Below are 16,080 nucleotides of genomic sequence, written 5' to 3' on the forward strand. Positions count from 1 at the left end.
GAAAAAGATAATGACAGATTTGCCAAATCAGGAAGCGAGTGTTTAATGTTTAAGTAGCCACTTATAGCTTTGCATCCCCATATATCTAACTAATGTTGGTTATGTTGTTGTTGTTTTTCTGACAGGCTTCCCATCTTTAACAGCCACATGGCTGGCAGGTGCAACATGTGTCTCTCTGTATTAGCAATAGGTTGCTATATATTTTCAATTTGGCCACTGCAGATGATTGTAGATAATTATTATTTTGGGGGGTTCATGTCTGAGCCAGGCTTTTCAAAATTCACACGTTTTTCGTAAATTTGATTAAGATTAGAAATATGGGAGAAAACAATATTTACAGTTGTGTCCCTCACATAGATCATGGAGGGAATCTTCAGACACTTTACCCAAGCCATAGGGTAGATATATGCCCTGCTTCGGAGAGGACCACAGCTTGCAAAAACTATGTGGTTTTTACTACCACTCTTAGAACATCCCACCCTGCCACCAGCATGGTTACTGGCTATGCTGGCTGGAGGTGATGTGTACTGATAGTTGTCCCACAAAGTAATTTTTCCAAGCTCTGCAGAAAGCAGTCCTCTATTTGAAAGATTGTCCAAATCAAACCTGTTCTAAAGATAACCAATTTGCCAGAACAAAGCACCAACATGCTCCCCCCCCCCCCCCAAAGAAACAAGGAACATCATTGCTTTTTTCTTTCTTTTGAGAATCCTACAATTAATCTAGTACTGCTGTGGTGGGGTTTTCTAGTATCAACCCAGCCCACCCTACTCAGCAATGACTGAGGGAGCACTCTGCTAGTTCAGAAAGGTGATTGGGAGCACCCTCCTTTTCTTTTTCTATTTCTTTGGGGTGGCAGGGGGGAGAGGACACTGCAGCCTTGTGAATCTACACTCAGAAGGGTATATGTGCAAGATGGTTTACGGTTTCTAGGATTCCAGAAACTGTAGCCTCCTAAAAGGGACTTTTTCACGTTCTAACTAGGAAAATGATAACCTTTGGTGGCTGAAGTTAATGCACAAGGCTGCTTTCAGCTGTATAAAAATGAAGGGGGGGGGGGGTAGTGTCTGACAGAAGTATTATTACCAATGACATGCACATATGTCTCCTGAATCATTTTCAATGGTTACCAAATAGGATTTGCAAGATTCTGTCACTTATAGAACAACACAGAAGTGACACCTTAAGTCCAGTCTCAGAAATGAAATAGAATTACAGAACCACCAATTCTATTAACAAAGTTAAATTCATAAGAACTATTGCCTATGTCCAGACTTCAGACCTTGCCCTCCAGCATTCAAAACAACATAGAACAGAGGGGGGCTGTTAGAAGATCTTGCTCAGTGAAATGTATTATAATTCTGCTACTTTTAGTTGCACTGACCTGTAGATAGTCTCCATAGACAAGGCCACCTTTGCTGGCTTTGTTTAGCCCTTCTTGTGACTTGTCACCTTCCCCATCATTTAAAGATAGTTTATTAAAATTAAATCTAGGAATAAACAAATAGCAACAGAACTCAGTTAGTACCAGAGGAACTGATCGCAAACAGAGAGATGTTCAAGCAGTTTGATGATTGGCATTTTGAACTTAATTGAAAAAGTCTGGCTTAACTGTTACATCTTTACTGTAAAAAGCACTATAAACTGTGCAGCATTGGTAGATATGATTTGAAAAATACTTTTCTTATACTTTAAACAATTCCCAGTGCTAGTTAGCCATAGTTATTCTTTCAATTTTGTCCTCTTCAGTTAGACCATCCAGATAGTATCTATCTTAATTACATTATTATTCACAAAATAGAGTGAAATATACTTACTGGAATTTGTTCTCCCAAAATGGACAACCACTCATGTCTTCAGAATCTAATGACAGACTGAGTTAAAATTCCTCCAGAGGTAAAATATATTGACATTTCTTAAACTACTAGAGTACACCCTTTTTATGTAACCCAATCCGATAGTTCAGGCCAATCCTTTTATTTTTCTGCCCATCCCTGTTGACATTCAGCTACAATCATGGAGAATATCTTTAAACAAATTCCACTGATGTATTTGTTTTGTCGCTGGATCAATTCTTCTGTTCTTCCAAAGAGCTGCAGAAATACTCACAAAGGTTACAGGTCACATGTTCAGCTTTCACTTAAGGCCCTCTAGTTCTAGTACCAAGTCCAATGGACAAAACTGGAAAAATGTACACAAATATATCACTTTTCTTGCATGGAGATGAATACTTCTTTAACTGCAAAATAAGATCTGCCATTTTTCGTTTTTCAATGACATGAATATATTTTCAAATTGAAATGGAATTTTTTAAGGTCAAAATGTATTAGCTCACTTCAGGGGGGAAAAAACTTTAAAAGAATGTTGAACTCTCACACTAATTTTCCAAATCCTAGTTGTATTTGTTGAGCACCATTACTCAATTCCATTTAATCATTAACTGAACACTTGCAGAACTAAGTAATATACTGTGGTTTTTCAGTGCATCTCAGTTACATGAAATCTTTAATCCGCACATAGGAGTCATACATTTATTTAATATGCATAATCGTAGGGCTAGACCTCCCTATTTCTTAAAGTGTTCATTATCATTATTTATCATTAACTAAGTATTTGTTATACTTGAAACTTCTTCAGAGGTTAGATCTTTATAGCAACATCTTCCAACTAGCACAAATGTCATTGTAAGGGATTTCAAATGTAAACAAATGTACCATATATATTCAACTATAAGTTGATCTCATGTATAAATCAAGGACCAGTTTTGGGCCTAAAATTATGGAATTCAATATAACCTGTATATAAGTCAGGGGTAAAACTCAAGGGCATGTAACAAAGGATGTAAAGAATGAAAGAAAGGAAAATAATGCCAAAGCACACCACTATTTTCCCACCCAGACATTCAAAAAGGCTAGAAAAAGAGTAGAGGTAGTCAGTGTTTCTTTTCATTTCTCCTGGAACTAGGGTTGCCATAACCTGGCTGCAACCAGGATTGTCCCGGTTTTGGCAGCACTGGGCCCCTCCCATCCCGGGTGCCGCCAAAACCCGGGACAACCCCGGTTGCAGCTGGGTTGCGCTGCAACCCGCGGGGCCTCGCTGCCCTCCTCCTCCTCCATCGCACATGGCTGTGCGGAGGAGGCGGAGGAAGAGGAGGGCAGCGAGGTCTGGGGCAGAGGCGGCAAAGGTGGAGGCGGTGCCACCCTCTGCCACCTCCCCACGGCCTCCTCCCTCCTTCCCGGCCTCCTCAGAGGCCTTGGCCTCTTCAGAGGCCAGGAAGGAGGAGGAGGCCGCCCACGATTGCCGTGATCGCGGGCGGCCCCGCAGGCTCCTTCCCGGCCGCCGTGGCCTCCACAGAGGCTGGGAAGGAGGGAGGAGGCCACCCGCGATTGTGGCGAGCGCGGGCGGCCCAGTGGGCTCCTTCCCGGCCTCTGCGGAGGCCTCGGCCTCCACAGAGGCCAGGAAGGAGCGTGGGGGGTGTCCGCGATATTTCGCGTGTCCTCCATTTTTAAAAAAGTGTCCTACATTTGAAAATGTTGTCCTACATTTGTCACAGTTTGGAGGTCCTGACTTATGGCAACCCTACCTGGAACGGACTAAGCTCTCGCCTTTCATTATTCTACTTAAAAAAGGGAATGGTTTGTATTTTGATAAAAGTTGAGGTACATTACTTAAATTGATCCATGAATGGGTCAACCCAGGTTTTTGGGGTTAATTTTTTGACTAAAATTTCTAGACTAATATATGAGCATACAGTATACAGTAACTGGGGGGAAACTGGAATTCCAGTAGTGCTCTGTCTTGCTTTGCAAAATGTTCCACTGGGATTTAGGCTTCTAATGTGAAATGTTAATCAGAGTTTACTTAGTGCACAGGTATTGGATTAAGGTATAACATTAAAATGTTTCAAAAACAGTTTGTAGCTAATAGTATGTGCACAGCTGTCTGAGATCCTCATTAAGAAGCAAAGATAACAGCAGCTTAGAGAAACAAACTAAAGGCTTTGTTATAGAAACTCCAATCTAAGGAGTTTGTCCCATTAACAAATAAGCTGGGTTACCTCTTCTGGCTTGAATTCAGGATCCGGGATGCCCCCAGATGTTGTCATACCTAAATTGCCACCTATCTAGCCGGGATGCATCTGGGCAGTGGCATCCCAGCTAGATAGGTGGTGATTTAGGTATGATAACATCCGGGGGCATCCCAGATCCTGAATTCAAGCTGAAAGAGATAAAATGGCTTATCTCTTTAACTAGCTTATTTGTTAATGGGATAACTTCCTTAGACAGAAAAGTTAATCAGGGCACTAATCTAACCTAGCTTCATGAGAGACAACTGGTGGGTAGACAAGAGGAGAAGAAATTCCCATAAGGGTTTATGTCACGGAAGGGTCAGGACAGGTAGACAAGAAAGAAAGTCACTTTGGGTTATCCAGACTATCTAACCTTATATAACTGCCCTCTCTGAGGCATTCCTGACTCTTCATTGCTAAGCATTGTTTCACATCTAAGCCATCAAGCCAAAATATGAGGTACTGCTTGCTCAGTCCTGTGAAACAGAAGTGATAGAAACAAGTGGTAAAGCAATGGGGCTGGCCACTTCAAGCAGCACATTTTGGGTTTCATGAAAGGATGGCAAATTGTTAGTTATTTAATTTATTAATGAGTATATTTTTCAGTGCAGGAGAGGTGTTTGTAGAATTTCCTGCCTCATGTGCTGACATAACATTTCTGACTGTAAGAATCATGCACCTCAGTTGGGGAAGGGAGTAGCATTTGATGTTCTGCAGTAGGCAGCAAAATGTTTTGAACCTACCCAACAGAATTTTATAAATCAAATAATCTACTGGTTTTATTTCTCTCTGCCTGGATACTTTCTCAGGATTCTCAGGACTAATCTACATGTAAGTGTATTATGTGAATTACTGAGCATTTTCACATATTTGCATCAATAGTTAACTGTTTTAATTTTTCTCTACAAATTCACATCTATGCACTCTCCCTCTGCCAAAAACAAACAGCCATGCAAATCCATGCAAATAGCATGGATGGCCACACATTTAATAATGTGCATCCTTGCAGATACTCACAAATACTCTGGTAAAAAAAAAGTGATTTCTTTTTCTGTAGTGTTTAAAGAGCCCACCCACTGCAAAAAGCCTGAATTCCTCCAAATTGCATGTAGAGGGGTTTTTGTGGATTTTTCAGGCTATGAGGCATGTTCTAGAAGAATTTTTTCCTGATTTTTCACTAGCAGCTGTAGCTGCCATCTTCAGAGAATTAGGAGTATTTAATACTTTCTTCTGTCTTCAATTTGTACTGTTTTCAATTTTGTTAGCCACCTTGAGTCCCTATACCCAGAGAAAGGTGAGATATAAACAAACAAACAAACAAACAAATATTATGTAGACAAGCCCTCTGATACAGCCATGTTTCTCCACATGGCTGTAGCACCAAAGTCTAAAGGATCTCCACAGAGGCATCCCTCTCGATCTAGCTCTCTTAGGGTTCCCAGATCTCCGAGGCTGGCCCCTCTTTTATGGTCCTTGAGTCAAGGAAGAGGAATCTGTGGGTGAGAACACTCCTTTGGAAAATAAATAATAATAATAAATAATTTATTTATATTTCCTGCCTCTCCCTGCGGATCGAGGTGGGATTACAACTTGATAAAATACACACAATAATAAAATCAATAAAATACATACAACAGTAATTCAGATAAAAAGGCTAATCTTATCTTAATACAGCAGTAATTCATAATCATAATCAGAGGGGTGAAACATAAAATGAATAGTTATCCTATACTGGATACGCCCGCCGGAAGAGATCCGTCTTGACTGCCTTCTTAAAAGCATCAAAGGTGGTAATAAAACGGATCTCCTCCGGCAGGTTGTTCCATAGTTTAGGAGCAGCAGAAGCAAAAGTTCTTTGGGAAGTCGTTACCAATCTGGTTGTTTGTGGTTCTAATAAATTCTTCCCAGATATTCTGAGAATGCGGGGTGAATTGTGTAGGGAGAGGCGTTTCAGCAAGTAACTTGGGCCCAAGCCATGTAGGGCTTTAAAGGTAATAACCAATACCTTGTACTGTGCCCGGAAGCTGATAGGCAGCCAGTGAAGAGATTTTAAAACAGGTGTTACGTGGTCAAACCTGGATGTACCTGTGACCAATCTGGCTGCCATATTCTGGAAAAGGTATGGATACATTTTTTCCCTGATTTTGTTGGATTTGTTGTTTTTCTTTGAATAGCATGCTTTGTGCAACTGTGGAGTATATCAAGTTTAACAACATCATCAGGGCTGTATCTTCCAACATCACCTTTGTAACATCACCAGGGCCCACTCCCTTGTGACATCATAACGTGTTATCCCTAGGTCTCAAGTTTTGTGACAGTCTTGACCTGGCAAGTCGATATGCCTTTGAGATATGCTGGACTGTAGTTCAATATATCTGAAGAACATTGGGCTGGGAAAGCAGCCGTAGTACATAATGGAACCCTTTCCTTCTCTCTTTCTATGTGTGCAACCTTAATGTTGCTTTTCTCTTTGTGGGATTTGGTATTTTCAAATATTTTGCAAACAATTTTACATGAAACAATGGTTTCAAAAATAGACAAATATAGGATAAAGACTATCATTAAATTGTGAGTGGAGGCTAAAAAAATAAAAGCATGTTATTTTGTAAATTACAATACTAGTAAATGGTAAATAAAATCCATATTTCTGCAAACTTTATCTGTAATTTTTATTTCATTTTGTGTTTGTAAAATCTGACTAAAACCATAAAAGAGGATGTTGTGGTAGCTGGAATGCTCTCCCAGTTCAGCGTTTCAATTAATTAAAGAGCTTGACTTTGCTCTAAAAGTTGAGCGTTGTCCAGGAGATCCCTTTGTATTTTATAGCATTTTCCTTGCCAGATTATGATTGCTATTACAGTGCTGCTGACAAAAGCATGATGAATATGGTTAGATTAGCAATCTCTCTCAGAAATTGAAGTATGGGAAATCATCCAAAAGAATTCAACCAGCAATGAAGCGCTATGAAAATCTTACTTCAAACAGATATCTTTACATGGCATGGCTTTTGAAGCTGTGATCTCTCTCTCTAGCACAATGTACAAATTACAAAATTGGGCTGTAAGGGGAAAATCCCATGTTTTATCTTTCAAAATAAAATAAAATAGTGCAAGGCCAAACAATGAAGTGCAGAAATGGTGCTGAAAAACTGCTACATACCTTACGATCATGGATTTGCTAATGACTTTGAAAAAAGGTTTTTAAAAGTGCCAGCCTTCTAAAACTGAGAAAGATGGGGAAATGCCCACCTTGAAGGCATGTCTCATCTTCCTATGATCAGAATATCTTGAGATCTATATAAACATTGAATTATTACAGTTACTCAAGCTGCATGGAAACACATTCTCCCCCCAAAGTTACCTGTAGCAGGCCTGCAGATTGTACTTGAATTTAGGGGGAAACTACTGAGGAAAGGCATTTCTTACCTACAGTGGACCCTTTGTATTGATAGGTTGGCCATCCATGGATTTTACCACTTGTAGAGCAACACATTCCATATTATTCAATGGCACTACATACGTACAGATGTGCCGATTACTCCATACATACATAATCACTATCGAATAATATGAGGTGCAACCACCCATTTTTTGCCATCCATGAGGAGGGGCTGAACCCCCGTGGATGGGAAAGATCCACTGTATTATAGCATTAGCAATAGCATTTACATTTCTGTGCTGCTTAATAGTGAACTCAGCACTCTCTATGCAGTTTACAGTGTGTAAGCCAATTGCCCCCAACATGCTGGGTTTTTTTACTGACCTATGAAAGGATGGAAGGCTGAGTCAACCTAGAGCCACTGGGACTGAACTCACAATGTTGTGGTTGCAATACTGGCATTTAACCACTGTGCCACCAGGGCTCCCTGGTGATCCCTGGTAGAGAGCTGGAGTCTACTGGAAGAAGAAGAATCTGGTTTTTATGAATGGCTATGAAAGCTGGTCCATGAAGATAGCTAAGAGGAAGAAAGTAAACTCATTCAAAATGTGGTGCTGGAGGAGAGTTTGATGAGTGTGATGGATACTATGGACTGCTAAAAAGATAAATGAATAGGTCTTAAAGCAAGTCAAGCCTGAATTGTCACTAAAAACTAAGGCTGTCATAATTTTGGGACATGTCATGAGTTGATGGTGACTCTCTGGAAAAGACAATAATGCTTGATAAAGCAGTAGGAAAGGAAAGACACTGCACCACAGGTGGATGATTCCATCAAGAGAGCCACAGCCCTGAATTTGCAGGATGTATGGGAGCAATTGATGTCCAGGGCTCTTGGAGATCTCTCATTCATAAGATTGTCAAAATTCGGATGGCAAATAACAACAAAGATTAGACTGGATTAGACTATGCTGAGGTCTTTTGTACTCACCAGGATTAGAACTTTTCAAGCAAACACTAGACAAGAAAACGATAATGGCAAAAGCAGAACATTCTTGTAGTACTTTGCTTTCTGTGCCATTGACATGAATGGATGGACCACAGTATTTTTGTCTCAAAGCAGTCCTGAATCATCCCCACTCATTATCACTGCATTCTGGAGCAATGGTGGCCAGCTGTCTACATATATGTTCTACTGTGCTGCATGACACCAATGCTGCTAATACAGGTCACTCCTTATGAGATTTAAACTGAGGTGCCCAGCATTGATCACATGGCTAGATACCTCACTGTGACCTCAGAATTAATTACCTATGCCAGCAGTGGTGGACATGTGTGTAGCCACCCAACATCACTCAGATAAGTTTTTAAAATTCAATTTAAGGCAGGGATGACCCAGATTCAGTGTGGAACAGGCCATGTGAAGGCAGTCTTCACTTGATTCAGGGTTTTGACCCTGCATCGTCTGGATTATGTGAGAGTGCAAGGAGGAAATGACATAAATGATTTGTATAGACATGCCCTCAGTCTTCAGACATGAAGACTTGTCTCAGGGCAAGTTGCAGTGGAACAGAAGAAAGTGTAATATTTGCATGTGGCTTTAAAGCATGAGCATATCCAACCAGTCACAGCTACTGCCAAGCCTCTCTGATTCAACTGAAAGGTGTTGGTATGTGTGTTATACTTGTGCAATGTCAGTACACTAAAATGCTAGGAGTGGGGTGGGAGACAGGAGAGAGAAATGGTGGGTGAATGTACTTGGGCAAATAATGCCAGTTGGGGCAAGCTAGGGAATTGAACTCCAGCAGTGTAAGTCATGAGCCTTCTTGTTATGAAAGCCTTGTCAGCAATGATGCAGGATCTGGGGGGGAATGCTCCTCAAGAAGTGGCAGTGAGCCTTTCCCAAGTGCCAGCAGCAGAATAGGTACTGGGAAAACACCCACAAATATGTGGTGGTAAAATCATGTGGGGATGTGAGTACAAATGGTACACTACTTGAAGATACTGAGCAAATTTTGTTTCCTGCCTAGCCATCACAAGTGCTTCCTTCTCTGTCTCTGGGTTGCCATATTTCCTGGTTAGTTGGCTAAATTTTATGCTCAGCCCTTGTAATACAGAGCTTCCTTGGATGGACAAGGAGTTGCAGTCTGCCATGAAATAATAATAATTATTATTATTATTATTATTATTATTATTATTATTATTATTATTATTATTTATATATCCTGCCTCTCCCTAAGGATCGAGGCAGGAAAACAGCACATATATAAAGTTACACATAGTTAAAATACATTCTCATTATACAAAGCAAAATTTAAAAACACATTAAAATACCTGTACATGTGCAATATCAAAATCTGATTCCTCATCAAGTTCCGAGTGGAGTATCATCTTAAGTTGTTAAAGCAGGTCAGGGGGTTAGGCTCGCTGGAAGAGATCCATCTTGATTGCCTTCTTAAAGGCATCTAAGGTGGTAATGAGACGGATTTCCTCCGGCAAGCCATTCCACAATTTGGGAGCCATCACAGTGAATGCCCTATGGGAAGTAGATCTTAATCTAGTCTTCGGGCAGTCCAATAGGTACTTCCCTGTAGTTCTGAGAGTGCGGGGCAGATTGTGTAGGGAGAGGCGTTCCTTCAAGTAACTTGGGCTCAAGCCATATAGGGCTTTAAAGGTAATGACCAACACTTTGTACTGTGCCCAGAAACTAATCGGTAACCAGTGAAGAGATCTTAAGATTGGTGTTATATGGTCAGTCTTAGGTGTACCAGTGACCAGTCTGGCTGCTGCATTTTGTACTAATTGAAGTTTCTGAACTTGATACAAAGGTAGCCCCATGTAGAGCGCATTAAGAAGTCTAAACGAGAGATTACCAGTGCATGCACCACTGCTTCAAGGCTGTGTCATTGGCATGTACTTTCCCCCTTTCAGTGCCTTTCATTTGCTTGTCCTTCAGTCAGTCAAAATGTACAGGGTGGGCAAGGATAAAAGAAGGAGAAAGAGGGAAAAGGAGGTGTGAGACAGCAGGCACCATAGCAAGACCTTTCTATTTTTGTAGGCTATAGTAGCCATGGTTACAAAACACCACTCCTTGTACTGTGAGCCTTTAGCCTATGTCTAGGTTTCCCAGCCCCTGGCATTGGTCATGCTCAATCAGACTGGCTGACTGTATCACACAGCTACCAATGACATCAAGTCGAGCTCAAACCAAAACAAACCTTGAATCCCTAGCCAAGCAGGTCATTCAATAAAAGCCAAAAAAAGGAGCCTCCCTCTGAGTGAACCAATAAGAACAGCAATAGTCATTTGTAAGCAAAACATAATTTGGTAGATTTTACTCAGGTGGCTGAAGCCAGATCTCATCAGAAAGAACTTTTGTACTCTAAATGTAAGATTTTATCTTATTTTGCAGAGAGAGCCCCAACTGTAACACTAGCAAAAGTGTAAAACAGCCACCTCTGGCAACTGATTTTGGATGCTATGAAAAGGAAACTGTTAGCAATGGCAATTGTTATTATTATATTCATGGGGCCAGGCATGGGCATGTGTCAAAGTAACTTCATTGAGTCTTAGGCACCTTGATGTGGTTTGGTGGGAGCTGTCACTTGCTATTGTGGCAACAAATTTAGGTTTTTCCTCATGTTCATAAGTGTTGAGGAGACAAAATCCAAATTAACTGATCACTCTCTCTCTTTCTCCCTCTCTTGCTTTTTCTATGGGCATGCTGGGTGGGTGCAAGGAAACAAAATGAGGGTATTGCACTCCCAAAATAGAAACTCTGCCCCTGATGAAATTTTCCCTCAGTCTACAAGTTTCTGGCATTGCAATAACTTAGAAGTTCACTTGAGTAGGTAGAAATACAGCTTAGAAAAGGGTCAAGAAAAGAATGGATCACACAACAAATATAAGAGTTCTAGACACAAGCAGTTTTCAGTCTTTCATTCTGCACTTTGGGGAAACTTTGTAGTTTTTTTTTTTCTTATTTAGAAAGTAATGCCCTCATTCCATTCCATAGGTACATCCTATGTGTGTGCATGTTTTTTCAGATATGATCCTGAATATACATCTATCAAATGCATGCCCAACATAGACTTTTGCAATCCATTGCTAACATCCTTGTTTCTACTGAACAAAGGATGCCATTAAGCTTTTCACCTGAACATTCTGAATATTATGCAGCAATCTCACCTTTCAGCAGTGATTCAGGCATCCCTGAGAGTATAGCATTCAATTTCATTCTGATTTTCTTCTGTAGCTCAAACTCATTAAAGCTTCAGCCCTTCTTCAGCAGTTTCCATGACTTCACTATATGAGCAAAAGCTGAGAGCAAGATTTCATTCACATCCTAAAATTTTGAACCAGTGGTGTCACTAGGATTGGTGTCACCTGATATGGTAACTCATGGTGTTCCCCCCACCCTGCCATGTACCTCCTCCGTTATCAGACCATACAGAATCCTTAGTAATGTTTTTTTTTTTTGTACTGTACTGATGTTACTGGTAAAAAATCGTAATCCCCATATATCTCCGAATATCGCTGAGCTCCAGTATTTTAAATAGCTGCAGATGTTTGAGGAGCAGTAGTGTTGCCCCCACTTAGAGTGTCACCTGGTGCATCACACATTCCCTGCACCTCCCTAATGACACACCCCTGACCCATGCAAGTGTGAAGGGGGATGCTTCCACAAGCCAGAATAAATTGAAATGGCTGGGCAAGGAGCAGAGTGGAACATGAGAGTTACATGAGGCACTTCAGTGTGAATTAGCGCACTGTCTGAATGGAATTGTGTTGGAGGTGCAACTGAAGACATCACTGGTTCCTTTGACCATGCTGTTTGGGAGTGCAGGATTTATAGCCCCCCTAAAAGTAATGTTTCCTGGGTTGTTGTCTACAGGAGGCTCCTGATCTAGAACCTCATACTGGCTCTTTCTGAAAAAAAATCCTGCATCTGGGAGAAACGATATGACTGAGAACATATGTAGTTGGCCATCAGCCACATGTGGAAATGTTAGGGAGAAGCAATCTAGAAGCTTATTATTGTGAAACTAAAGAGTATTGATCTTCTAGGACACTAATGGACAGCCCCCTGCTTTCTGTACAGCCCCCTTCAAGTGCCCAAACTGCCAACATGGCATGTATGAGTATGTGTTTGTAAGGAGGAAAGCAGAAAGCATGTTTAAAAGATGGACAGAAGGACAGCCTATGGCCTTCAGAGATCAGAAGGCTGTCCATCCTTGGTCAAGAGGATCTGCCCCTAATTGCTTTAGTAATTTTACCATATCCAGAAAAGCTCAGTCCACTTACTTCAACATCTACAAAAGTAACCTTGGATGAGTAACTTTCCTGTGCTTGTATCCTTAATGTAGTTAGAGATCTTCTTGGAAATCCAAGCATTAATTACTGGCTCTCCCTTTAATGAATGATTCCTGTACATAGCCATGCCTCCTTGAATTTCCCAGCTTGAATTCTGGGGGCAAGATAGGAGACAGGGTCTTTATGGAGGCCAATGGTAATGTCTGCCAAATGTCTTCAAAAGTTGACCAACAAAGTCCTTAGGTCCATTATATTATCATGCAATTCAAAAGTACATACCATTTTACAGGCTTTTTTTTTTTAATGAGGGTCATTTACTTGAAAAGGCCTTGGCTTTTGAAACTCTTTTTAGTCTGCTCTTAAATCCTTTATTTCTGTTTTGTTTCTATATTTTTAGGGTGCATTCTTTTGGGGACACCGATAAGCAGAAAAACTGTACTTTTAATAAACTTATCAACTACTTCATAAAATTTTGCTTTATGATGATCTATTCACTGGCACATTTACTTATCTTCTCAGATTTCTCTTCATTCTTTCAAGTAAAGCAAATTGTTAAACCCAACCATCCTTTTCTTCTAGCAGGGACTAGTTAAACATATGCATTAAGTTTGAAATTTGAATTGGAAGCATGGGATACAGTATTTTTGAATGATGCTATGCCATAAAATATTAATATTTCTATATGTTTCTCTATATCAGATCTGCGGTTAAGTTTAAATGTTTCCTGTACTCACTGAGTATCTTGTAATTTCCGCAGTCACCGTGCCCTTTCCATTTAACCTCCATTTCCAATTAATAGCCCGCTTTAAGTAAATGGGAGATCCAATAACTCAAGGTTAGGCAAATACGGATAACAGTTGATGCAATATTAATAATCCAATCAGATACTCATTCTCAGTGGGAGGAATAAAGTTCAAGGTTTTACAAACTGGTTTGTAGAAAAGGATGACAGCAGAAGGGCCGTTTCTGAAATGGCATTATTGGTTTAATTAAAACAAAAACTTTTATCTATGTGACATTTAGAAAATGAAGCATCCTTTGTTGCTTTAGAACTGCCATAATGACTGGATCCATCGTCCATTCCATTTGAATTCATGAAATGTTGTTGGCGAAGGGGGAAGGGAGGAGAGGAGCTCTCTGGAGAGGATTTTGTCCCTTCTCTGCCAAAATGCTTCAAAGGAGAAGGACAAATTCTCCCTAAAAATTCCTTCCCTTTCCTCCCGCTCCTCCAGACAACTTTTCATGAATTCAAAATCAAATCAGGCAACAGCAAATAGAGATGGAAAACAGCAAAAAAGCCCAAACCACATCCAAAAGTCCTGCCCATGAAGGTGAAAAGTTGCTGGTCTAAGATTTATATGTTTAATTATACTAAATGAAAAATAAATAAAGGTAGATTTTGTAATGTTACCAGAAGTATTTTTGTTGGATATTATGGATAAAGAACTGGACAGTAAATATGGTTTACTTTTGAAGTATATGACAACAGCAGCAAACAGGGAGAAAAAATAGCACGAGAGGCAGCACAGCAGCTGGAGTCTCTGTAAAGTATTGTTTAAATCTACATTTTTAGAACCCCATGAAGCCCTCAGAAGATTTTTTTAAGTTTTTATTCACAAGTTAGAAACTGACTTGCAGATTTATGGTTTTAGAGGTTTATGACCTTTAGTCATTCTAATGCTACTTTGTTCTGAGAGAATGAAATGCTGGAGAAATGGCAAAAGCTACACAAGTAGAACTTAATAAAACATCTGAGAGCATTTTCAAGTAAATGGTGGAAGGAAAAGAATTAGATAAGAAAAAAACTGGAAAATTGACACCTTGACAACAGGTTGTGTTTAAAGGAATTTGGAACAAGAATATGTTCAGAGTATGTTCTGGAGCTTCACAGTTGCGTAGAGCTACAAAACAAGATCAACCAACTGACTGCACCAAAGGAAACAGTGAGTAAGCCAATTTTCTTTAACTATCCCTACTATGAACAGATTCACACCTCTATTAACAGAGGAATGTTTTAAAGAAATTCTTGACTGTGGAATGGAAAGGAAGAATGCATGTTTTTCAGATACGGAAGAGAGTTTGTTTCTATATCCTTCATGAGGAGTGGGAGGCTCCCCCTCCAAACAAAATCAACAGCAGTCACAACAACTGCAGGAACCTGCATTAGGTTTTATGACATCTCAATGTTTATTAACAGCTCACACAGTAATCTATATATTTATCTAAAAGTAGCAAGCACATCCCTGTTATTGAACAATCCTTTGGGGAATTCACTAAGAAATGTGGAGAAGAGCATAGTAGAATAGTCCATGGAAGTGCTATAATCTCTCAGGTGAGAGGAATGAACCTTACACAGGAAGGGAGAACACTAAAAATGTTTGCTCCCTCTTTAGAAGTAAGTAAGACAATCTCAGGCCAAATACAGTTTCAAGGCCTTCAAAGAGCAGTGGAGCAAGACACAATGAGGATCCTGCTAATAAATAAAATTTCACTACCTATGGTGGCTAATAAGATTAACCAGGGATGATGAAAAGCATTAGAAACAGTAAGGCTGTCTCTCAGTAAAATCCTGAGAATAAAACTATTTGCCACTGACATTTTGGATGTAGAATGGTTTCTTTGTCCTAGAGATCACAAAAGAACTCTCTTAATCTTTGGAGATTATCGCACTGCGTTCTGAGAACGTTCTGATCATGTGATGAGAACGGAACGCATTTGAGAATACCGCACGTATGTGTTCCAATCGGGTTCTCAGAACGCTTAAATGTGTTCCAAATGTGTTCCAGGAGGGAACGGATTTGAATGTGTTCTGAATGTGTTCCCAGAGAGCTGAAACGTGATGAAAACGTTCCAAGAGAAGTGTGTGCGGTATTCTTATCCGTTCTCAAATCCGTTCCCTCATTCCTCTGTCTTCTGATTGGCTGAAAGAATGACAGGCAGGGAGGGAGGCAGGCAGGCGAGCGACTGCAGTGAGGGAAGGTGTGTGTGTGTGAGGGGGGAAAGAAGGAGGGAGGGAAGGGAGGAAAAAGGGAGGAAAGGTGGGACAAGGAAGAGAAGAGGAAAGCAGGGAAAGAGAGGGAAAGAAGAGACCAGAGCAGAGAGCAAGAGGGAGAGGGTCTGGCTGCTTCTCCGGGGGTCTCTAGTGTCATGTCCAGTGGGGCTCCTGTGCTGTCACAATGCAGGAGGCAGGGATGCCCAGGACCTTCTCCTCCTTCCCTCCAGGAGGGAACCCACAAAAGCTCCTCTGTTTGGAGCACCACACAAAAGCAAGCAAAAAACTCCCAGAATTCCATAGCAAAGAGCCAGACAAGAGTTAAAGCGGG

General features: G+C 40.5%; 2 protein-coding genes across 4 annotated transcripts in view; one reads left to right on the forward strand and one right to left on the reverse strand.

Annotated features, from left to right (window-relative positions):
- The window catches only part of TDO2 (tryptophan 2,3-dioxygenase), a 21,427-nt gene extending 19,449 nt beyond the window's left edge, over positions 1-1,978 (reverse strand). Inside the window, exons 1-2 of the mRNA XM_042470108.1 lie at positions 1,818-1,978; positions 1,385-1,490 (exon numbers count right to left, since the gene is read on the reverse strand). Coding sequence (XP_042326042.1) covers positions 1,385-1,490; positions 1,818-1,852 — 141 coding nt within the window. The 5' untranslated portion in view covers positions 1,853-1,978. The remainder of the gene's footprint in view (positions 1-1,384; positions 1,491-1,817) is intronic.
- Positions 1,979-10,799: 8,821 nt separating this feature from the next.
- Positions 10,800-16,080, forward strand: part of ASIC5 (acid sensing ion channel subunit family member 5) — a 31,914-nt gene continuing 26,633 nt past the window's right edge. The window contains exons 1-2 of one of the 3 annotated variants that reach the window (XM_042470103.1): positions 10,800-10,832; positions 14,589-14,704. In XM_042470103.1, the coding sequence (XP_042326037.1) occupies positions 10,831-10,832; positions 14,589-14,704 (118 nt within the window). In that variant the 5' untranslated portion in view covers positions 10,800-10,830. The remainder of the gene's footprint in view (positions 10,833-14,588; positions 14,705-16,080) is intronic. The other 2 variants (XM_042470102.1, XM_042470104.1) reach the window with 2 other exon arrangements.

Source organism: Sceloporus undulatus, chromosome 5, assembly GCF_019175285.1.
Source record: "Sceloporus undulatus isolate JIND9_A2432 ecotype Alabama chromosome 5, SceUnd_v1.1, whole genome shotgun sequence".
NCBI lineage: Eukaryota > Metazoa > Chordata > Lepidosauria > Squamata > Phrynosomatidae > Sceloporus > Sceloporus undulatus.